The sequence below is a fragment of the Struthio camelus genome, chromosome 8 (assembly GCF_040807025.1).
Source record: "Struthio camelus isolate bStrCam1 chromosome 8, bStrCam1.hap1, whole genome shotgun sequence".
NCBI classification, from domain to species: domain Eukaryota; kingdom Metazoa; phylum Chordata; class Aves; order Struthioniformes; family Struthionidae; genus Struthio; species Struthio camelus.
The window spans coordinates 31,386,891-31,410,317 of record NC_090949.1 but is presented as its reverse complement, the minus strand read 5'-3'; the positions used below and the strand labels follow the sequence as shown (position 1 = coordinate 31,410,317).

The 23,427-nt window shown below is 43.7% G+C and overlaps 2 protein-coding genes across 6 annotated transcripts; one reads left to right on the top strand and one right to left on the bottom strand.

Annotated features, from left to right (window-relative positions):
* Positions 1 to 1,724: 1,724 nt before the first annotated feature.
* Positions 1,725 to 12,490, bottom strand: BTF3L4 (basic transcription factor 3 like 4). Of its 4 annotated transcripts, none has more exons than XM_068953149.1 (6): positions 12,334 to 12,490; positions 10,353 to 10,416; positions 9,265 to 9,378; positions 6,994 to 7,195; positions 4,852 to 4,911; positions 1,725 to 3,960 (listed from the first exon to the last, which is right to left on the bottom strand). In XM_068953149.1, exons 2-6 carry the CDS (start codon positions 10,404 to 10,406, stop codon positions 3,914 to 3,916), a joined length of 477 nt encoding a protein of 158 aa, XP_068809250.1. In that variant the 5' UTR covers positions 10,407 to 10,416; positions 12,334 to 12,490; the 3' UTR covers positions 1,725 to 3,913. The 4 variants fall into 4 exon arrangements, with proteins under 4 accessions (XP_068809250.1, XP_068809249.1, XP_068809248.1 ...); XM_068953148.1 differs by having other exon boundaries at positions 12,175 to 12,485; XM_068953147.1 differs by having other exon boundaries at positions 11,525 to 12,439.
* A 5-nt stretch (positions 12,491 to 12,495) lies between these two features.
* On the top strand, positions 12,496 to 23,332 carry TXNDC12 (thioredoxin domain containing 12). 2 transcript variants are annotated; one of them, XM_068953146.1, is made up of 7 exons: positions 12,496 to 12,692; positions 14,532 to 14,592; positions 20,320 to 20,372; positions 21,123 to 21,196; positions 21,756 to 21,825; positions 21,915 to 21,998; positions 22,416 to 23,332. In XM_068953146.1, exons 1-7 carry the CDS (start codon positions 12,608 to 12,610, stop codon positions 22,493 to 22,495), a joined length of 507 nt encoding a protein of 168 aa, XP_068809247.1. In that variant the 5' UTR covers positions 12,496 to 12,607; the 3' UTR covers positions 22,496 to 23,332. The 2 variants fall into 2 exon arrangements, with proteins under 2 accessions (XP_068809247.1, XP_068809245.1); XM_068953144.1 differs by lacking the exons at positions 20,320 to 20,372; positions 21,123 to 21,196; positions 21,756 to 21,825; positions 21,915 to 21,998; positions 22,416 to 23,332 and adding an exon at positions 15,858 to 18,118 and having other exon boundaries at positions 12,630 to 12,692.
* Positions 23,333 to 23,427: the final 95 nt, after the last annotated feature.

Sequence of the window (23,427 nt, the reverse complement as noted above, 5' to 3'; positions counted from 1 at the left end):
TTCACTTGCTCTGCTTGGCTACCTGACTTCTTGATTGGCACTGCTGCCCCCATGTTTCTGAATAAATCCATGAAGTTCTTCAGTGTCTGCAAACTCATCTTGGAAAGGGGAGGGGGGGGGAACACAACAAAAATTATTTGATGGGAAAGCAAAGAGTCAAATTTGAATAACCATTCCTTCTACTTCTGCAGTCACTTCTGTGAAGTTGCTATGGCTGTTGTGATGCACTTCCGTTCTGCATCACTTCATTTGCTTGAGTGCAGAGCACAGATGATTTAATTAGAATTTTGATCTTCAGAAAAATCTGTCTGTGCCCTTTGCTAAGCAAAAAACGGTAAAAAGGAGCTAACCCTAAGGGCCAGTGGAAGAACTCACTCACCCAACATCACCTAGAGGGCGCAGTTTGCTCAGCCCCTCCAGATGTCCCTAATATCTGGAGCGATGCCATCTGACTCCAGGGAAATACTGGGAAATCCTCACTGAGAAACTCCTCAGTAGAGACTTGAGTTCATCTCTTGTATAAATCAATCCACAGGTTTACTGCATTATGTTGCAACAGTAACTTCCTCAGCTCCTTCCTGTTAACAGTAATACACTGGTCAATACACTAGTCAGTGAATAAACCATCTGTAAGACCTCCAGCATTCATTTTGTACAAACTGAATCCAAGACAGATTAATTTGCGAAAATCCTAGCAGAAGGGATTTCATTGTAACTACAAATTCCCATGGAAAATTGACAAACAGTAGCAAATTATCAATCCATTTCAGTACAACTTCACTAGCAGGTCAAATTTCATCTTTTTTTTGGTCCAATCTTCAAGTATTCCTAGATAGCAACAAAAAGACAAAAGCTTAAAAAAAATTCCCGAAACCTAATTTTTCAACATCTTTTTTAAGCACTCAATACCCATATCAACATTGCTGACTACTGTATTCTCTGCTGCCATCCATCATACATGAGTGCTTTTTCCACAGAAAGAGTGCACCGCAACTGTGGGATTTTACCGACTTGCTCTGGTACCTAAAAATGCCAACCTGCCCCACTGTCCCACCTATAAATCAGGGAAATAGGCAAATCACACATGCCAAATTTGATTCTTTCAGTCATCTCTGATTCGGTTTTGATTCTTTCACATAAGGTCCAAGGGATGCTTCAACCTATGTTCTGCTCTCTTTGCCAGATACTATTTTCAAAGCACTGCAAAGCATGTCTGGTACCTTTAATACATCAACAGTGTTAAGTAGTGAGTAAATAAGCTCAACAGCTTCAAAAGTACAACAGATATAATGCTCTAAACCAGATTAAGAATATTTTAATGTGTTACTTGTCTACTTCAACATAGGGAGTTTTTACTGTAGAAACACTCCCCTGTAAGTAATTCTGCACTTTTATCAACATGTGCGAACACTTATCCACTTACACCATGAACAAATATGAAGAACAATAGCTTTTTCCACAAGAGCCTTGATGGTTTTTTTTTTTTTAATTAAAATCAGTTTAATGATTGATAAGCTCTAGTATTTCAGCAGCGAATCAAAAGTGGTTGACTGTTTTCAGACACAATGAAAAAATGAAGATAATATAACTACATATGCTAGCATATTTAGATAGCTTACTGGTTTTCAAACATAGGAAAGAGTGAGGGTTTAACATGTAAATTGTCATGACCAAGAACAAAAAGTGAAATGAGCATTTTGTAAGAATCAGGAACTTCAACTATATAAACTTACTGAATTATTTTATTTCCAATGCTTAATCTCTCACAAAATTACTTTCAACATACTTCCTACATCAGAAACCAATAAGTTTTCAGTATCTGATTAGCACTGGGAAAAGGGTGTCCCGTACATTAAGTCGGCACAGTTGCTAATTCAAAAATGCGCTTCACTTATGCCCCCTAAGCGAGGGAAAGACGACTGCAGATACCTGTTTCCTAGGACCTTTCATTGGCTCACCAAGCTGGCAGACGCAGCAGAAGGCAATTCAATCAGCCTGTGTGCGCATAAACGAGGAACCATATCTTCCTTACAAACAGAACAAGTGAAGCTGCAGCTGATTCAAGATTAGCCATGCAGTAGACTAAGGTTTCATTCAATGCTGCAGGGAGAAGAGGAGAGCAGGTATACGGCAGCGTGAGTCCTAAGGCTGAGGATCCTCCCTAACCCCGCATATCTTGCGGGGTAGCTATCACTGAGGCTGCATTTACCATTTAAAACAGCAGCTGCCTGTTGTTCCTCAGCTGGGGCTGACGGGAAGAGGGGACAACACACAAGAGGGAGCAATTCCTCTTTTGTACTGTTATTTTATTTTGTAGTAAGATCCACGTAGTATATAAAATATAACAGGAAAAACTGAACAAAACCTAGAAAATAAACTGTCCAGCTGGCAAACCACTACAGCTCTGCTGTCCTGGTTCTCTGAGGTTACCAGAACTCATGTACTGTTTACCTTGTACTTTACAGTTCTCTAGTGTATGAGCCTACATAAAAAGCTGATATGTTTCAATTAAGCCAGGGTTAGATGACAGATGTAGAGAAAAAAAAATGGCTTTAAGCCACAGCTGCCCTTGACACAGGTTACAATGATGTCTAACTATACCGTAATGCTCATTATATCAAGAACCTTGAAAGAGCCTCGGGGGCGGGGGGGGAAGGATTCACATTAAGCATTCTAAAGGAAAGTCACAAATACTGCACTGTACCAATGGTACCTCCCAATATCCTCTTTATGCCTGAGGAGCATTTGTGGATTTTAATAAGCTACTACATAGATGACACCAAACCTAGAGGTAGGTTACAGGCAAAGGTAAAAATACAGGCAAAAAAGATCCCTTTAGAGCTAGTCATTGCACAAACTGCCCAGCAGGAAGCAAGGCAAGATGTCAACAACTCTTTCCTCTCACCTTAAATTTACATTGCTCACACGGTGCGTTTAATTTTTAGTGCCATAAAGAACAACAGTGGATCATCAGCTGCTAGTAAATGCAGTCATGCCAAGACAACAGCTTGAAGTTATTCAAGCAAAAATCTGTTATGGTGCAAACTAGTGCACTGAATTGTTACCCCTTCAAGTTCAGGAAGTGACTTGATGATAGAGAACTGAAGGTTTTTTGTTTTTTTTCTTTTTGACATGGGTAATACTCTGCATAATCAACAGGAGAACAAACTGCTAAGTCTATGTCGTAGGAGTCAAACACATTAGCTTGACTCAAAAGGTTAAGAAAAAAACCCAAAAGTTTAGAAAGGAGAAAAAAAAAGCACACTTTTCTAGGAGCAAGGTGGGTTTTTTTTTTGTTGTTTTTTTTAAAAGGTGACTGCAACAAACAAGCTGGTAAAACAGCTCGTCTTGGTTATCATCTGTGATCAACATAAGGTTGATAACAAACAGCATGTGCACATTTCAACAAGAATGAGAAATGCATTTGTAAGTACAATAGTTAAACAGCAAATTAAACCCAAGTTTTAATTGCGTAACGCCTTCAGGTTAGGAAACACGGACAAGACTTTCATCTTCACTACTTTCTGTGCACTATTTGGTGAAAATCAAGAGTAACAATGCTCAAGATTCATTTTATTTCTACTTCCAAAGGAAAAGGGGAAAAGGTTAAATAAAACTGTTCTCCAATTTGTTCCCCACTATATGTACACCCACACACATACACGCACGCACATGCACACACCCCTCAAACTGCACTGACATTTCTTTTTGACCAAAAGAGTAGATCCTGGGAGTAAGTGCAAAATGCAAAATCAACTGACAGAAAATGCTGAACAAACAGCATCATAAAAATACAAAATATTTATATTACTGAACTATTAACAGATGATGTTCTCTGTTTCTTTAAAACTTTGGAACCACATAGCTGATTTCTTAAATCTAGTCCATGCCAGCTTCCAGAACTATTAAGGATTTAGTTAGCTTCATTCTTTGATGCTTCATCAAAGTTTTCTACGAGATCTGAAAAAGATGAAGATATTTAATACGGTAATGCCCAGTAACATTGTCTTCATATGCTTAATGAAAGTGCACACATTATGGGAAAGAGTAAGTCATTCCTAACTACACTCGTATACGCAGTTACTTCTGGAGGGATACCAAGGGGCTTTAGGAAAAAAAGCGTGTTTGAACATACAGAAAGAACTAGAAATGCAGCACTCACGAGAATGGAAGTTTTAACATGAAACAAATAAAAATCAAACTTTCAGATGTGTTCCACTAGCTTGACTCTCAAGTCATCAGTTCGGCATCCATTGACTGTTATACATCAAGAAATTGAACGTTTTGAAGAGATCTGCATGTTTTTATGCACGATCATAAAGAAATAACTCAATGCTAGAGCAAGAGAAACTGAACCTCTGGACCACCAGTTTGCTGCTTTGGCTAATACACTATACTGGTGCACACAGAAGAACGTGGTTATTATCAGTTGGCAAACTAACAGTTTACTATATTTTTATTTTTGTGTCTTGATAAACTTTCAAATGTTGATACTGGCTTAATTCCTTCTATTACAGGAATACACATCCCACCCCAAACCCCGATTTAAAAGGGCAACCTGACAACTATGTCAATTGTGTCATTTTACAAATATTTCACTTTGTAACTTACATCCCTATACAGACATTATCTAGATCACCTACTCCACCTCCCTGGAAGTATTTTTACCTGAGAAATTACACAATTTGCCAAACTATTTTCAGAAGCTAGAATCCAAAATTGTCACTGTTTTAACGCTACCCAGTATATGAAGCTTCCTTTAACAAGTGAGAGGTATATCAAGAGCCATAATTGAAAAGTATGAATTGAAGTATTTATACAGTAAACAGCCATATAAGCATATGTGCCTACCTGGGACATCATCATCTTCTTCATCAATGTCTTCAGATTTTGGTGCTTTACTATCCAAAACTATAAAAGAAAACTGGTGCTGAGTCCCCATTATACAGAATTAGAGACAACCACACAATGAACTAAAAGAACGTACGCGTGAGAATAGAAAACACTTGTTTTTCTGATAGCAGCAGACAAAAATGACGGGTACCAACTGATCCACAGTAACCTGTGTGAGCTGAAGGTCCATCTGGGAACAATCTCAGACCAAAGCAGACATGTTAGCCCTGCCCTTTTTCATAGGGTATGGAGATATCAAATCTCCATCTAACAAAAGATCAAATGATACAGAATAACCACAATACTATTAAACCTTCTAATAAAAACAGTGCAATGTGTTTCAATACAATAATAACGTGGCACCAACCAGGGCTCAACACATCATATGACTCAATTACCTAGCAGCCACAACTACAGCAAGAAGTATTTCCATATCAACGTATTCTTCTGTAGATCTTGGAACTTGAAACATGCTACAAATAATCAAAGCGCAAGAACTATTAAAAAAAATTCTCCTCCTTGGTCTACCTAATTTAAAACTTGCTTTTTGGTGTTATCCAAAGAAAGCATAGTAAACATCAACTGGTACTGAGCTTTAAACAAATAGGTTCATGTCAATCCATCAATTTAGAATTTAACGTGTAGTTTCTTTTACCTATCCATTTCAATAACAAAGAGGGAAAAATAGCATCCTTGCTTTCACCTAAACTCTGAACATGAAAGACACAGAAGAAATGGTTTTAGAAATAACTATATTCGTTGAAAATATCAGAGCAGATAGCATGCATTTTCTAATTCCAAATATGGACAACTGGAACTTGCCCAAATACAGTTCTTTTAATGGTTATTTCAGTTATTGTTGAGGACATAATAAATCTAAATATACAAAACAGGAGTTTTTGGACTGTCCAACGTCACTAGGGCTGGGTATTAAGAAATAGTTTTCAGCAACATACATCATGAAAGATGAACTCTGACACTGACGATTGTGAAGAAAAGTGCACCTGTTCTGTACCCTCACAAGGCTTTTCTAAATTAGTATCAACATTAACAGACCAATTACTCGCATGCTTTAAAGTTCTTCTCATGTTCTCATTTTATAACACATACTATTAAGAATAAATGCCCACCTGCTCTTAAATGACAAATTTGCTTAGGGAGAATAGTTGACACCTCTACAAATCACACTACAGTGGTTCACCAAGGAGAGGTTATTAAAGCAGTGATTCTCCCCCAGACGCCATTACTCCACTGCAATACTTTATCACATTGTGACAAACATTATAGTAATAGTTATACCAATATATTACTGCTCCTGTGGTTTTACAGGAAGTAGAAAATAAAGAATCTTTAAAAACATACTTTATTTAAAAAAAAAAAAATCTTTTTTTCCTTCCAAAGGAATTAAGAGTCAAAGAAAAAGAACATACTTCTTCCACTAGATCAATAACAGAAACACATTTTGTATGAACAAAGAATCAATTCCCTGACAAACATAATCTGATGAGTGTCTCTACGTAAAACTTGAGCTACTCTTACTTTCTTCAATATTTTGTCACATGCAATTTTGTTTTAATTAAAAATTCCCCTTAAATATCTTTACAGTGATCAATACTGAAATTATTTTTTTCCCTAAGGCCAACACTTCTATATTAATTTCTTCCATTATCTTTGTGTGCACTAGGACTTTCTTTTTGCAGTTCCTAACTAATTCCTTAGCTTTTCTTACAAAATTCATGTCAACTTAATAAAGACCACTTAGAAGAATGTTCTTCCTGCATTTTGAATAAACAATAAAGTTAAACTACACATTCAAAACTGCAGAGTGCTAGAATTCAGTAGATATAGAATTACAGCATGCCTGACTTACCAGAAGTATTTATTATTTTAATATCTGCTATAATATCACAGCTTGCCTATAAAGAGTCTTGGGAAAAAAAAAAAAAAAAACAAGGAAAAAATAGGTGTTCCATTATATTTCTGCCACAGTGGCAAATAAAAGCAAATACTATGTTTTTGATTTCTAAATCACACATGCCGTATTAAAATTTTAACCCAAATAACAAGATATGTTCAATGAAAGATTCCAAGAAGACCTACCTTGTCTTGGGAACTGTTCAGCTAACTTCCTGAGACTTGTTAAGCTGTCAGCACCAAGCTGGCTTAAGATGCCTGGAAGCATTTCTGTGATCGGTTTAGCCTCTGCATGCCCAGTAATTGCAAAAGTGTTAGCAGAGAGGGACGCTTGAACCTTGGGGTTGTTGAAGTGAATAACTGTTCCATCATCTTTTATCATGTTCACCTGTTTAAATGTACATTAATAACATTTACCAAAATGGTGCAGCATCTTGTTGAACAAATATCATAAATTAATATTTTAACATTTAAAGATTTGAATTATTAAGACATTACAGAAGTAGTACTCCTGGAGAATAACAGAACTGTGAGAAAAATATCTAGAACTAACACCACCTGAATTGGAAGCAAAATAAGAGTTAGTGGTGGAAAGACTCAGCCATGAAGAGGCATAGTTTAAGTTCCAAAATTCCTTTATGAAATACTTATCTGAATACTAAGCAATAAATTCACAAGGCTTTTATGTTATCATACAGTTCACGCATATTTTTGACAAAGAAGAAAAATATGCGCAGCCCATTAGACTCCAAAGTATAAACTAGTTAATATCAGGGAGGGAAAAAATTAAGAGACTCCAATTCTGTTAACTGTTTACAGACTTAAGGCTCTAACAAAAAAAGCCATGCCACATACGTTCAAGACACTGCCATTTCCAGCTATCTGGGTCACCTAGCAGCAAAATGTTATTGCTTCTGCAGCAGAATTGGCAAGAGTGCAAGATTCGCAGTCTGGCATACTTGCTGGAAAACGCCCAATACAAGGATTTTTCCTCTCACGCATCACAGAGCTGGACATGTATACACCAATTAACACTAGAAGAGGGTCCCATGTCCTCCTAATAATTCCACCATGTCTCTTAAGTACATCATACAATGATTCTGCTCCCTTCACCCCTCCATGGTCTTCTGAACTGACAAGAACTGACACATCCCCTTATTTAAAAGCCTCTCTACAAAAATAACAAACCAAACCAAAACAAACAAACAAAAAAACACACAACACCTTATGTTTGACTCAACATCACTAACAGACAACATTTACCAAGGTCAACTTGGGTCTACCTGAATTACTGGAATTATATACCTAAATATCAAGACAGAAGTATTCTGGATAATCTTCTTTCACACCAAGACATTTTATATCTTAATAACTCTGTGAATGAAGATCTTGCACTCAGGGAGAGGGGGAGAACAAGAACTGTGTTCTTTGGGTATGTATGGCACAGCATTACATCGTTATGCTTAAGTAAACAGACAAAGTATAATGTTTCTGTAGCAGAGGTATGAAAACTTACAGGCAAATCAGGCTTCTACTCTGAATTTGTATTTGCCTTTGGAAGAGAGGTATACACTAAGTGACCTCTGGAGGCACCTTCCAACCCTGCTTAAATCAATTAATCACAGATTAAATACTGTACTTGTTTAATGAATACTACAGTAATATTTAGTTCATGATGAAGGAACGCTTCCTCCTCCCACATGCTATTTTCACGTTTTCTCTGGTATTATGGAAAATGTCAGTGTTCCAACTCACATTGTATACTAAAAGACTTATACGCATAATAAAATGGAGAGACATTCAACGACTATCTGAAAACTTTCTATTCCTCTTTATGTAACAGAGGAGATGCTTCCTTAGAGTCTTTTCCAGTGCTGTAAAAAAACGTCAGTCTCTTGTGACTGCTGCAAACAATCCTGGTTTATTTTCATGCAGTAAAAAGGATTTAAGTTTGATAATACAGATTAACAAGTGCCTACTCCAGGCATTTTGATGCCTTTCTTTACGTTTTGTACCACACGACTCTTGCTTTAAAAGTGAATGCGCAGTAAATAAACGTTTGCAGCTCTTCCATTAAGTAATCAAGTTCAAGAAGTCAAGAATCACGAGAAGTTTTGTTCTGCAATTAATGCAAGATACATACATCATAAACAGCTCACTAGCTTCTATCATCACTATCTGGCCAGCAGAAACCTCTCCCTTCTTTGTCTAGGTATGTATGCATTGATGAAAGTGAGACAGTGAAGTTACTTGATCGATTGCTCTATGGTCGACACAATCATACCAGCATAAAACTCGGATATTTCTTAGTCATTCAGTAACCAGACCTATGAGTTTTGGAGGGGAAAAGAGAAAATTCCCCCCCACACACACCCTTCAAAAAACAAACAAATACACACAACACACCACAACAGTGAATTTCATTTCACACAGGAAATATTTATTTTATAACTATACCTCTTCAATGCCAGCAATGTTATTTACTGCCAGTTTTTTGAGGGAACTCTGAAGTTTTTTGTCATCAGCTGTTGCTGTTCTGTGCACCACCTTCTTCTTTCTGCGAGCTGTTCCCTGAAAAAGAACCAAGAGACAACAGTCAGCAATGCTCAGCATCTCACTGCACTTCAATTTTAAAAGTCACACCACGCTTGACACAACATCTCTTAAAAAGATGAGAAAGCTCTGCAGTCAAAAACGCTTCTTTATTTCCTTCATCCACAGTTTAACAGTCACTCCCAATTTCCATTATTCTTTTTTAACTGTAAAAGACAGAAACAACACTCAACTACTGCAGTACTTTCCCACAAGTTAAACTGCAAGACTAATATTATTCACTAGTAAACAACGTAAAACTCTTGCTGAGAACTTCTTACTAGTTATTTTTTTCCCAAGATGAAGCACAAATGCAGTGATTTAAAAAGTTCAAGCTTTTCTAACCAAGTAATTAACACTTTTAAACTGTTCTACTGACAGCAATTTCAGAATTCCTACTTTACCAACTTTGTACCAAAAAACCAAACCAAAACAAAAATAATAAAAACACCCCTACCACGCCTAGGGTTAGGAGATGAACACCCACACGGAACTACTTATACACTTTTTGTGCTATACTATTAGCTACCTGCCAGCTCAGAGAAAAGATTCAGCTCAGTGCAGGATCAGATGAGCCCTGGAGCTGGCATGAGGCAAGGGGCAGAACTTGCCAATGGGGAGAAGAGAAAGGACAAACTGCAGTAACCAGTAGGTACGCTCACGCAGAGCTACCAGAGGTCACAGCAAATCACCAAATGAAGAAGAAAGCTTACACACTTAAAATTACTGATCCAGTGACTGTGAACTGAGACAAATTGCATTTTACCTGGCAGTACTATGATCGCGACCACAAGAAAAGTGAATTTTTTAGGCCTCTAAAGTATATATCCAAGTTAGATTTTCTATGAACTGAAGTCTATGTTTTATAAAAATAAGTTTCAGAGAAGTTTCATCCTCAACCCATCGATTCAGAGATGCACTCTTTCCTGTAAGAGACTTTGTGTTTTTCTTACCTTTCCTCCTATTCGGACCTGAGCTTGAAGCTTGGCCAGTTTTTCTTGATTCATAGTGCTGTTCCTAAACGATGAGATATAAATACAGGTTATCTCTCAAAACATTAAGATAACTTGCATAATTCTTTTTAAAAGTACCTTCAAATTTGTAGTTTTTTTAAAATGGATAGAAGTTTCTCCAAAACAGCGGAGAGACACAGCAAACAAAAAGCTTTAAAGTCAATCTACTCAAGTAATTTTAAAAAAAGTGCCTACACTAGTTTGTGCATGTGAAACGCCTGCCTTATTATAAAGCAGATTATCAGGAAGATTAGTTTTGCAGCATTTTAGTAATGAAATATTAGCTGTTAATTTACAAGTATGTCACTTCACTGTTGGCACAGTCTAATTAGCTTGAGCTGCTCAGAACTGACCCAAACCAGCAGGTACTGCACAACTGCTCGTAGAAAAAACAGGAAGAAACCTTTATTTTTAACAGAGCCCAGGAAGAGAGTCACCACTAAGCTACTTTTAATGCTTTTTCCAAATAGCGAACTTCCAATGCGTCTGACTAACAAGCTCGCTCCGGGCCAGTTGAAGCTCGCGCATAAACAGGTATTTTTTAGGGGCCTCCAGCAGCTACACATCCAATTCAGTAACTGGGAAGTTAGCCAAGCAGATTTTCCTTAAAGCGGGAGCTTTAGAGACTGGCAAGGCTAAAAACCTCTAACGTCTGGAAAGCGCCTCAAGCCTTCCCGCACGGTAAGGAGGTCACCGGCAACCCTCACTGCGTTTCCACCGTGCAAAGCAGAGCGCGAAGGCGGCTCCCACGGGCCACCGGGAGGCCTCCTGCAGGGACACCGCGACGGGCCGACCCCGGCCGGGACAAAGGCCTCCGGCCCTCTGGCCGCCAGCCGCGGAGGGCCCCGTCCCTCGGCAACCGGCGACACCTCAGCCGCGGGGGGAAAGGAGGAGAGGGCCGCGCCGAGCCGCGGAGCCCAACGCACGGCCCAGCCCGGGCTCCGCCGTGCTGCCCCCGCCGCGGCCCGGCGGGGAGGGAGCCGGGCTGCCCGCGCCGCTGCCTCACGGCCGGGCTGGGCCCTTCCCTCCCCCCCCCCCGCGCGCGGGCCGCCGCGCGCGCCCGGGGATGGCAGCGAGGGGGGGGTGGCGGAGCGGGGCGGGGAAGTTCTCACCTGCGTCCGGCGGCTCCCCCGCAGCCCAACACGCGGTGAGAACAAGATGGCGGCCGAGGAAGGAAAGAGAAGCGCACAGAGAAAGGAAGCCTCGCGCCACGTGACGGCGCCAACCCGCCCCGCCCTCCACGCCCGCCGATTGGCGGCGACGCTGAAGCACGCTCGCGTCGACGCGGGCGCGCAGGGCGCGCGCTGCCTGCTGGGAGCTGTAGTCCTGTGCGGGGCGGACATGGCGCCACACCACAGAGCGAGCCCGGCGCGGCCCTCCCCTCTCCCGCCGCGTACGGCGCGGCAGCGTCCTGGCCTGTTACACCGGTGCAGCGCAACACCGGCTCGCTATGTCTCCTTGTCTAAAAAGGAGGGGAGGGAAGAAGGGCATACAAAGGTTTGCAAAGCGGGAGCGCCTGCAGACTTCCTGCTCGCCAAGTCAATGGGAGTTCTGCGAGTTAACGCAGGTCTCCAGCCGCCGCAGCCCCCCGGCCCCGAGGCAGCGCCCGGCGCCTGGCACGGCCGCCGGCTGCCCGCGCCCTCCGCCCTCGGGCAACACCCGGGACGCCGCGGCTCATGCCGCGCGATCCTGCACTTGCCGGCAACCTCTTCCCCCGTCGTGGATCCCCGCTCGTGTCATGAACGTTTGCGGCCGGTTTTACCTTCCCAAGCACCTGGGGCAGCACTGACAGTCCTGGAAACGGTGTTTATTTGGCAGAGAAAAATAAAGGCGAAATCCAGCCTGCGCTGCTTGCTCCCGCCGAGACGAGTCTTAATGGGGGAGGGAGGGAGGCGGAACCAGGGGGGGGCTTTCTTTTTACCAGGGGCCCGGCTTGACCGCGGTACCGCCTGCTGCGCCTCGGCGACCTGCCTCTGCCAGGGAGAAGAGCCGCGAGAGAGAAAAACCCACCGCCAGGGCCACCGCTGCCCTCAGCCTGTCAGCCGGCGGCGCTGCACCGCCCACATCCGCTTCACATCACTTCCTGCGCTTAAATAAATAAATAAATAAGTAAATAAAAAAAAAATCAGCGGGGCTGGTGCGCTCGCGAGCCGGAGGTGCCGCGGGGCGATACTGCGTGAGGGCCGCGGGGCGTCATGGCGGCGGCGGCCTCCATGTCGTGCCTGTGCCTCGCGCTGGTGATGGCGGCGGCGGCTGTGGCGGCGGACGGGCTCGGAAAGGGTCAGGCCGGGCTCCTCCTCGGGCGTGGGGCTGCCGCGACCGAGCTCGCCGGGGACGGGGGTGGGGGGCGGGGGGAGGCGCCGCTTTATTGCAGTTTATCGCGTTGCTTTCGGGCCTCGCTAGCAGGTGCCCGTCGGGGGCAGACGGCGTGATTTCTTTTTCCTGTCGAAGCCCCGACGCGCGTAGAGCCGCCCTGGCGCGCTGCCCCGGTTTGGGCCAAGCAAGGGGCGGCGGGGAAGGTGGCCCTGGCCCGCACCCCAACCCGCCTTTCCCCCCAGCGCCGGGGCCGCAGGCCCCTCGGACGCCGGCGCGTTGAGCACTCCTCGCTGGGTTCCTCTGTTTCATATCTGCCTCCTGAACCCCGGCCCAGCGGCGGGGTCGGCCGGGCGAGCGAGTTCCTTTCTCAGCGCTGCGTCTCGGCTCCGGCCTGGGTAGTCGGCCGTACGGTTCGATCGACGGCGGCCCGGCTGGGCGGTGTGAGTCCCAAACGGTCAAACATCGAGGCAGGCAAGCCGTCGTTGCCTCTGGTTGAGTCCCAAGTTCGCTGTCGTGAAAAAGAGGCGCTGTCTCATACGTTATTTAATGCTTTAAAGGACATCCTGAAGCTCACCACAGCATGCTTTTTGGTTGAAAGAATAACTTCTAAAAAGCCTTTGCTGGCTAGAGCAACCTAAGGTTTTCCTTGAGTTAACATGTTGGCCTTTGAGTGAAACAGTTGATGCGTCAATACGCTAGGTAAATAGGACTTCTGCTGATAAACCGACCTTTATTAGCCTTGCTACGTGCGGGTGGCTCCAATGTAGGCTTGTTTCTGGAGCTGACGCGTGTGGCTGGACAGGAACAGGATGCACCCCCCTCGCTACTGGCAAAACTAAATATTTGATGTGTTGCGTCACATACGTTCATGGCAGTTTGCGTGAGGAGACAAGCTAAGGTAATAAAAATACTGTGCCAGCAGTTCAAACCTCCCGGTTGCTGAAGTGCCATGGCGTTTTGCTGACCCGGCTCCCGCCTCTCTCCAGCTCCTTTGCTGCAGTCCTCTCTGCCTTCCCCGTGTCAGCCCTGGGGCTCCCGGCCCGCGTGCCACGCTCGGAGTCTCCTCTCAGATCTCCGCGTGGCTTTTGGCCGTGTGATGATATTGGTGTGTTGGTTATCGGGCCAAAAAAGTGGCAGTCGCTGCTTGACAGGTGTTAAAACGTATGTTCTTTCAGTCCTACCTCCGCTGACGTCGCAAGACTTGTTATGCAGTTACTGAATGAAACGTTGCCTGCGTTTGTCAGTCACTGTAACATTCAGAAAACTGTGTAATGGGGCTCTTTTGTCCTCTTTCACCATGATTATCAACAGCTGTAATGTTTGGTGTAGTATTTCTAGAGCAATTAATAATCATTTATCGGCCTCGGTATTTTAAGTTTTGCATTAGCCCACATTCAGTGGGATTTAGAAAGGCAAACGGGAACATGTTTAATTTGTCCCTGAGCAGTTAATAAATGTTCACAGATTGAGAAGGAATGGGGAGTCATCAGAAGGCACTTTAGTTTAGTCTCTGTTTCGGAGATTTTTTTGTCATTTGCATATGTGTAAATATTAATATGTGTGTGGTTTGCGTTTGTTAATTAATTTCAGTGAGATTCCTCGTAAGACTGTGTAGGATGTAGCTATTTGTCTCTCCATGACTATCCAGTTGTTTTTCTTCCAGTCTTTCCGAGACTGGGATTATATTTTGCTTTAAAAAAAGAATATAAAATGAGTTGAAAATGTCCTTAGAGGTTAGACTGTTTTCATCTGTTAGCTGACATGTTACATTACGCAACATTTATAAACCCTTTTCTCTGGCAGGTTTCGGAGACCATATTCATTGGAGAACACTAGAAGATGGGAAGAAAGAAGCAGCAGCCAGGTATGTTATGTAGTTCTAAATACAGAAAAGCGTCGCTAAGAAAGTCGCAAAGATTCTGTATCAGTCCAAATTTTAACCACCGAGAGTAGTGGTTATTAGAAGATGTGACGGTGGTTTAGGAGATTGTTCAAATCCCTCTAGTCTGTCTAGATTTTTCTTAACTTTGCTGAGGCGCCACCTCAGTTTAACCACTTCAGTCTAAGCACATGATTGAAGTCATGTCTTTGAAATGAGAAGAAAGTAGTTTTTGACTCTATCATAGCAAAGAAGGATGTAGACCCCCAAACCCACAAACACACGTACTTACTAGTACTCACTCAATCCCCCTGAATTCAACTGTGCGAATAGCTTCTGTAAAATTGAACATGCAGATATAGATTTGATGCCTTACTGTGAGCTGAGGGAGTCATTTTGCTGCCATCTGCAAAAGTTTCAAACTGCAGCAAACTGGTAAGTTGTGTAAACAGAACCTCTTTTGGGAATACCCAAACTCTAAAACAACACTGTCTCTATTAAAAGGTCTAAAATGTATTTTTTTAATTTGCAAGCTAGATCTGAGAAGATGTGTGCAGGTGCACAATACTGACATTAGTGGAAATGGATTATGCCTTCCGGGTGGGATGGTTAATTGAATTTTGCGCTCAAACTGATCCATCCACTCACCACACAATGTCTAGTGCAGACACCACATTAGCACAGATGGTACAGTTGAGAAGTCTAACAAAGTGCTTAACTGGACGTTTTAGCATTTATTTGATATACCTGTACAAAAACTAGGCAATTTCAGTATTTGCGGGAATAATCGTGGCATTGCTTTGCCACAAAACAGAGAAGATCTTAAAACGAGTTAACAGACCGTTAGGCTGCTGGGAGGATGGATACGCTCTCAGGCATGGGCAGCACGAGGGTTTGCAGTCAGGACCTGCCCCTGGAGATCCTGTAAGGCAGGATTTCTGTAAGGCGCGTGCTCTTCCTTCGTTGCCGGAAACACAGACCCGCTCGCTTATTTGAGTTCAGCAGCGTTTGAGTGTTAGTGAGTTGCGAGGCTTGGGAGAAACCAACAAAAAGAGAAGAGAAGCAGACCCCCCCCCCCCCCCCGAAAGCCGATTTTTGTTCTAAGGCCGATCCATAGGGCAGGAGATGAAAAATTACTGTATAGAATGATCTTTAAGGCATTTAGAGCCTATTTATGGGGAGGGGGGGAGGGTGACCTATCACCTCGCGTCCAGCGAGAATGACAAAAGCAGATGCACTGCGGGCCACAGGGTGTATGAAGATTACTGTAATGATGACGAGGAAACGATACAGATCACCCTAGCGCTGAGCAGAATCGAGGGGTGGCTTTTCGTCTCGGCTGGCGCCTGTCGCAGCCCTGGCGACCGACTCCCCTCCGCCGCCCTCGCCTTCGCCGCTCGTTTTACCAGCGACTGAAAGGAGCGGCGCTTCGCAAAGGCGCAAAGCGGCCTCACGGCTGTGACGCAGCCGGCCAGCCGCGGCGCTTCGGCACTCGCCCCGCCTCCGGCCCAGCGCTGCCGCTGTCCCGGGGGGCGCTGTGGCGCCGGCGGTCGCCCAGGCGCCGGCGTGACGCGAGCGGAAGCGGCGGGTCCCGGGCGTGACGCGAGCGGAAGCGGCGGGTCCCGGCCATGCCGCTGGTGGTGCTGTGCGGGCCGCGGGGCAGCGGCAAGAGCCGGCGGGCCGCGGAGCTGCGGGCGGCGCTGGACGAGCCGGAGCGGCCGGCTCACGTCGTGGCCGAGGCGGAGGGCGGGCGGGCGGCGCTGCTGGCCGAGGTGGAGCGGCGGTTGGGGCGGCGGGACGTGGTGATCGTGGACGCCGGCAACGAGCTGCGCAGCGTGCGCTACGAGCTGTACTGCGCGGCGCGGCAGGCGGGCACGGCGCGCTGCCTGCTGCACTGCGCCGGCGGCGGCGCCGGCCCCGCCGACCCGCCCTTCGAGGCCCCCGACCCGCGCAACCGCTGGGACCGGCCGCTCTTCACGGTGGGCGCCGACGAGCCGCTGCCGCTGGCCGACATCCGCGCCGCCCTCTTCGAGAGCCGCCCGCCGCCGCCGCACCGCGCCACCCGCGCCCAGCCGCTGCAGTCGGCCTCCTTCCTGCACCGCCTCGACCGCGCCACGCAGGACGTGCTGGCCGCCGTCGTGGCCGCCCAGCGCGGCGGCGCCCAGCCCGGCCAGCTGGTCCGCGTGCCCGGCGCCGCCGAAGCGCTGGTGCTCAGCCGGCCCCTCAGCGTGGCCGAGCTGAGCCGGCTCCGGCGGCAGTTCATCAGCTACGCCAAGATGCAGCCCAGCGACGAGAACCTGCCCCAGCTGGCCAACATGTTCGTGCAGTACCTGAGCCGCAGCATCCAGTGAGGCCTGCAGCCTGGCCGCGGCCCCGGCCCAAAGTGCCCACAGCCTGGCGAGAGCATGTTCTGGCTGTTGCTTCCCGCCTGCTGACCCCGAGGAGCTTGTGTCCTGCCCATCCAGTATCAGATTCGGCAGCCACAGCTGTGGGAAGATGGGTTTCGTGTTCCTGCAGCAGCTGAAGAAGCTGTGCCGCAAAGAGGAGCGACAGGGATGCCACCTCCACGTTCTCCCCATCTTCTGAAAAGCAGGTCTGCTGTTGTATCCTCATGCCACCGAACAGCCTTCTGTGGAGACCTAAACCCCCCCAAATCATAGCGTGTGAACACGAGAGCCCAAAGGTGATGGCTGTGGGGTACCTTCTCCCCTCCCCATTGGCATATATCTTGAATAAGAAGATTGGTTTTCTAAGGCTCTCTCCAAATATGCCAGGTTGCAGAAGAGGCTTCTGTTCCAGGACCGGGGCATGCAGTATTTCTAGGATGTAACTGTTTCAAAAAATCCTACTGAACCCAAGGGACAGATTTGCAAATGCTGCACAACAGAAGGGTGCTGGCTTAGCGTGTTCAGACCTCTCATTTTATTGTTAAGCCTGAAACAGTGTGCCTTAAATGGAGAGGAGCCTTAGTTTACTTGCAGGACTGTTTTATTGAAATAACTGGCTATAGCTTTTCTCTGCAAGATCATCATTAAACACATTTAAATATGTTAATTGTTTAAGAATGACCACTCTCATAATGTGGATGACCTGAAATGATGTTGTCTGCTCTGGGTCTGACCTTGAAACTCTCCCAAAGTCTTTACCAGCTGTGACAGAATAGCTTAGTTTTGGCCTTACTTTCAACTTACTTCAGTCTTTGCTGTATGAGGTATATAGCTTATATATAGTTCTCCACTCTCTTACTTTCTGATGGATGATTCGTCCCTCTTTTTCATAAACACTGTTGAGTTTTGGTTTTAACTGTATGTGTAGTGTTACCTGGGAGGAAATGGTGAAGGGGGCAGGAAGGGTTACTTAAGTGAGTTGCTTGGCTTTGGCTGTTTATCTGATATAGCAGCTGCTAAATGGACTTCTGTACTGTGGAACTGAGAAATGACTACAAAATGTTTTGATGTATATAATCTCATTTCCTAATCAGAGTAAAGAGAATAAAGTGGAGGAGAAAACGCATTCAGTATCTGTAAAACTTCTGTGAGTTCTTCCTGGCTCAGAGCTTGTACTTCAGGGTTGCAAACAGCTCCGTTTAAAACCTGCTTTGAAAATTTCTCTTAGCATGAAAAAAAAAAGTGTGGTTCTGAACCAGTTACTAGATGGTTTAATTCTTATGACATGAAGCACTGATCCTTGATGATAAGAGCAGCACATATTTTACAGACTTAAATCAGTCTCTCCTGGAGAAAGGAGCGAAATCATGTTGGGCTCTATGGATGCAAGGAAGAAAGTGTGTTTTCATCATCATATGCAAGAGAGGGAAGGGAGAGGATGAAGATGTAATACTAGCTTCACTAGGAAAGTATGCATTCTTGCTCCTTACTGCAAAGTCCTCGGTAAAGAGGATGTTAGCGTATTGGCTATTGAGAAATGGCAGATTTCTGTTTGAACTACTCTAAATGTTAATTCCTTCCTTCCTACCCTTTCCTGGTTTTGAAGGCCATGACTGAATGTTGCTAAATAGAGATTTCCCTTCAGACCTTTCTACAGCTAAGTAAGAACTTGCCTTTCAGTTCTGCTGGTAATGAATTCATTTGCCATCATGTGCAAAGCTATTTAAATTCTATGGATGAAAACTGAGAGCCTTACCTTATTCTTAACCCCCAAAATGGTAACATTCAGAGTTTACAGTAGCAAAAAGCTTAGCTTGGCTTTTCTTTGCATCCCCAAAATAAGTGTCTGTATGCCATGTTCTCTGTGTATCTTTCTAGATTCCTCCTTTCACCTAGTTTTAGGTTGTTTTTACTGTTGTAGAAGCTATAGCACTATCACCAGCTCCCCTTGGCTACTCATCCACAGCTTAAAGGATTTATCAGTAAGACAAAAGAATATGAGATTCCCAAATCCTTGTTCTTAGACTTTCGTATTTTTTTGCACCGGTCAGGTTTCACCACTTCAACTACTGGATGGCTGAAACAATGAAAGGTTAGGTTGAAACAGTGCAGAAGGTTCGGAGGTGAGCGTCGTACTACTTATATATACTCAGAGTAGGTCTATATGGTGTAGCAATGAGTGACCTGAAAGGGATGTCACTTTTTTTGTTAGAAAGGTAAACATCATGTTAAATAGTCAAGGCATTTTACTCAGAGCAGTGAAGTAATGGATTAGTAGGACCACTACCACTAACAGCAGGAAATACATGAAATTCCTAGTGTGTTTAAGGTCTCTTTGTTTAATCACATAATGCAACCTCAATACAATACAAAGGAGCTTAGAGAACTTGAACTTTGTAAACTTGACTTTGTCAGAAGGTGAAATGCTAGGGGAATTTTTAAAGAACATGGTTAAATAAAACACAGGCAATGGAAACTTAGCCTATAGGAATGTGTAGGAAGTGAATGTCAAGTGAATTCTTTGGAAGGAAAGAGCGAGACTAATGTTCATGTGGTCACTTGATATGCTGAACTTAATACTCTGTATTGTCCTTTGCAAGTAACTGCTCGTTATTCATTGTACAGGGAACTTAGGCTCTTAACTTTGGTCCTTTACATTGCACTTCATTTATGCTTCAGTTCTGCATAGTCCTCTTCCTTGCTTGTCCTGCCACTTGTCACACCTGTCGCAGATTTGTTGCAGCACGCCACCGGGTTGGAAACTAGCCTGGCAACCAAGGGGTTTGCTTGGTTACCGTGTCTGATTATTGCTCGATGGGGTTCTCAGTCCTGGGAGGCTGTAAGAGGGGGCAGCTGAAATGCCTAGTCAGGAATGGGGAAAGATACCAAAGTATGGCTGTCATCCTCTGGATTGACTTGAACAACCATGAAAATCCATCCTGAGATCTCTAGAGTAGCTGGTGTGACTAACTACTGTCAGCTTGATAAAAAATGCATCACCAGTTGGGCATCTAAGCAAATCTGAACTAAGAGCAAACCTTGCAAAGAGAAAGTCTCTTAGTCCTTGATAACAGTTACTGGCTGGCGCTTACAATAAATGAATTTTATGCGTGTTTAAGATTGGGAAAATCTTTTGCAAGAAAACGAAACTTTAGACTACAGCAGAAGCTATTTACATCTCTGTTATTTTCTAATACATATAGCCTTTGTAGATGTCTTGACCATTACAACATGCATGTTACAGAATTTGTTTTAGAGGCTCAGTTGTAAGCTGTCTTTGATCTTTGACAATCTGTTTTGTTTTGTTCTGTTTTGTTTTTTGAAGTGGCTTGCCCCTTATGGTTATCATCCACAAGTCTTGGTGTGGAGCTTGTAAAGGTAGGTATATGTAGTACTACACCTTGCTGACATTTCTAATTGACTCTTCTATACAAATTTTGTTTGAATCATATACAAATTATGGAGCCATGAGAAACATGAACTTTGCATTCAAAATCTAGCTGGCTTTATTTCGCTTAGAACGATATCATGTGGCTCCGCTTTACTTGTTAGCACTGCCGAAAACCAGCCGTGTCTAAATGATAGCAAACCAACAGCTGTAATATTGCATTTCTGTAGCGGCCACAATTTCTCCTCTACTGTGCTACAAAAATGGAGCAGAATGAATGATATTCCATGAGGAAAGCATGAATTAAGAGTAAATTACTTTACCTTTAGATGGTATTTCTTAGAAGGTAAGGCTTTGTCCTTTTCAGTACCACGGAGGAACAAGCTGGGGATAATGGCTAAGTTTAAAGGATGGACTGGGTGGTTGAGTGAGAGCCAGAGGGTTATAGCAAGCTTTTTGTGTTCCATGGGTTCAAATATGACCGTGTATGTCTGTCGGGTAGGCTTCATTGTATGACTGCTCAGCAAGGGTTGCTTCAGTTACCTGCTGTTCTGAGCCATGGCTTAAACAGTTTGATGCAGATACTCCATTTACTCAAAGCTCATTGAAAAGTACCTGCTCTCCGGAGGGAGGAATGGAGTAGAGATTTTGGTGCTGATCTGAAATCTTTTCTACCCGCTTTATACATTTTTTTCCTCTTCAATTCCTCCCTTACCCTTTTTCTTCTTTTTCTTAATTAGCTTTAAAGCCAAAGTTTGCTGAATCCAAGGAGATCTCTGAACTTGCCCATAATTTTGTTATGGTCAACCTTGAGGTAGGCTGCCCTCTGGTTTGTATCCATGTCACTGCTAAGTAATTAAGCATTTGGAATGCTTCTTACTGGTTGCGTCCTTTCCTGGCTGCATCCTAATCTTGCATTCCTGAATAGAGTATTCAGGATTGATTGATATAGCTGATTGTTTTAAAAAGAAATCATATTCAATACTATTATTTTAACTGTGTTTATGAACTGTCTTCCGTAGTTTCTTTAACAATTTGTACCTTGTGTCATTCCACTGCAGCAATAAAGGAATTTGTATTCACTCTCTCATTACGTATCAAACATTTCAGCACCAAAGTGAAGTCTGTTTAATGCAAATTGACTAAGGAGCAAAAAAAATACGATTATTTTCACAAATGATACTTCTTTGGGTGAAAATAACCATATTTCCTTTGAAAGTGGAAGATAGTGCAGTTAACTATCTTCTGTTCAAGACATGAATTGCTCAGGGTAACTGGAATCCGGAGACAATAGCTTGTTTCTTTAAAATAAATGCTGTGTTTTGGTAGATACCTCACTGGTACGTCCCCTCTCTTCTGTCTTGCTTTGGTAGGATGATGAAGAGCCAAAGGATGAAGCCTTTAGTCCTGATGGGGGTTACATTCCCCGAATCCTTTTCATGGGTAAGACATCCACAGCTGTTGTATCTACCCACAGGACTGTATTCTTATTGTTACCACCTAAACATCCTGTTTGATTTCTTGCTTCATAGATCCCAGTGGAAAAGTCCACCCAGAGATCATAAATGAGAAAGGAAACCCCAGCTACAAGTATTTCTATACCAATGCTGATCAAGGTAGGTGCAGAGGTGTTTGAAGTGCATCTTTAGTGGGGGAGCGTGAAGGACAAAGATTGGTTTTGAGTGGAAAAAAAAAGATATTTCACAGCATAACTGGAAGCTGTTACATAGAAGGTGAATGAGTGACTCTTTTGTGTGTTGAGGAGCCATGGTCAGAATTGGAATGCACCTTAGAGGATAACACTTGTAGGACCTAGGCTGTCTCTGCATTTGTGGCACGGAAAACCACACAGTTCATGTGATCCAGCTACAAAAAGCTGTGAGAGGGAAGAGCACAACCCTTTTTTTTCCACAGGTTACTTTGTTGATGGACATTCTGTAAATTTATGTTGATTTAAAACACTTTCCTTACCCGGTGACCTTGGTGTTTTGGTCTTGAGATTAATCAGTTGGTATCTCTGTGTAATCTTACAGTTGTTCAAGGGATGAAGGAGGCCCAGGAGAAGCTAACAGGTGATGCTTTCAAACAAAAACACCTGGGAGACGAACTATAATAAATACACCAAATTATGCTTTTTCATCACTTCAAACTCTAAAATTAAATGATTCTGGTTTTGTTTTTGTTTTTATTTTTTTATTAAACAATTAAAGAAGTCAAGAACGTAGATACACTGGAGGGACATAATTCTCCTGTAAACAAAGTTAGATTAAACCCTGTTTGAAATGCACACGCATGCATTACAGTGTTATCTCCTCTTCTGCCTGGCAGGTTGTACTGTAACGGTCACTTGCAGCTAGGTAATGTGCAAACACACTGATCCCAGAATAGAGGTTCTGTCCCTGCCTGTAGGACAGCAACCACTAGTATTCTGTGTTAAAAGGGAGGTGTGTGGGGGCAACATGCATCTGAGGAAAAACAGTGTGATTGGAGTAATCAGAAGTAGCCAACGTTTTGATGTTTAATCAGGGTTTGATCCGTCTCTGCTCACCGATATTATGTGATCTCATTGTTTTTACTGGGGATATTCAGAAGAATGGGGCATGTTCCTGGGCCAGATGTTGTTCAGACATTCCTAACCGTTAATTCTGCCACTAAACCAAGTAGAATAGATTTCATGAATGTCCAAGAAGCATGTGAAATTATTAGCTCTGCAAGCATATTTTTATGTAGAATTCCGTGTGGTGATTTATCTTCATTTGCCTGTGGGCAGAAATTGAACTTATTCCTTGTGCACTCACCTTTTGATTGTTTTATGAAGTGAAGGTGGGTTATGTTCAAACATTATGGGGATTCCCCTTTTATTCTTTGAATGTTTTTGGAGAATGCCTTGTCATCACATTGTACTGTATTTTTGTACCAGGGTGAAAAATTAAACATTTTTAAACATAAACATGTGGACAGTGTTTTGTGTCAAAGGGCATAGCTTTCCATTTTTAAGAACTGGAAAATACATTTTTATTTATGTTGCAGTGGTTATTAATATTG

Excerpts from the sequence above, each read along its gene's own strand:
- BTF3L4 (XM_068953149.1), bottom strand. The coding sequence starts at position 10,406 with ATGAATCAAGAAAAACTGGCCAAGCTTCAAGCTCAGGTCCGAATAGGA. Across the intron at positions 9,379-10,352 it reads AGGTCCGAATAGGAGGAAAG|GGAACAGCTCGCAGAAAGAA; the intron begins GTAAGAAAAACA and ends GTTCTTTTTCAG. Across the intron at positions 4,912-6,993 it reads TGAACAGTTCCCAAGACAAG|TTTTGGATAGTAAAGCACCA; the intron begins GTAGGTCTTCTT and ends TTTCTTTTATAG.
- TXNDC12 (XM_068953144.1), top strand. The coding sequence starts at position 16,236 with ATGCCGCTGGTGGTGCTGTGCGGGCCGCGGGGCAGCGGCAAGAGCCGG.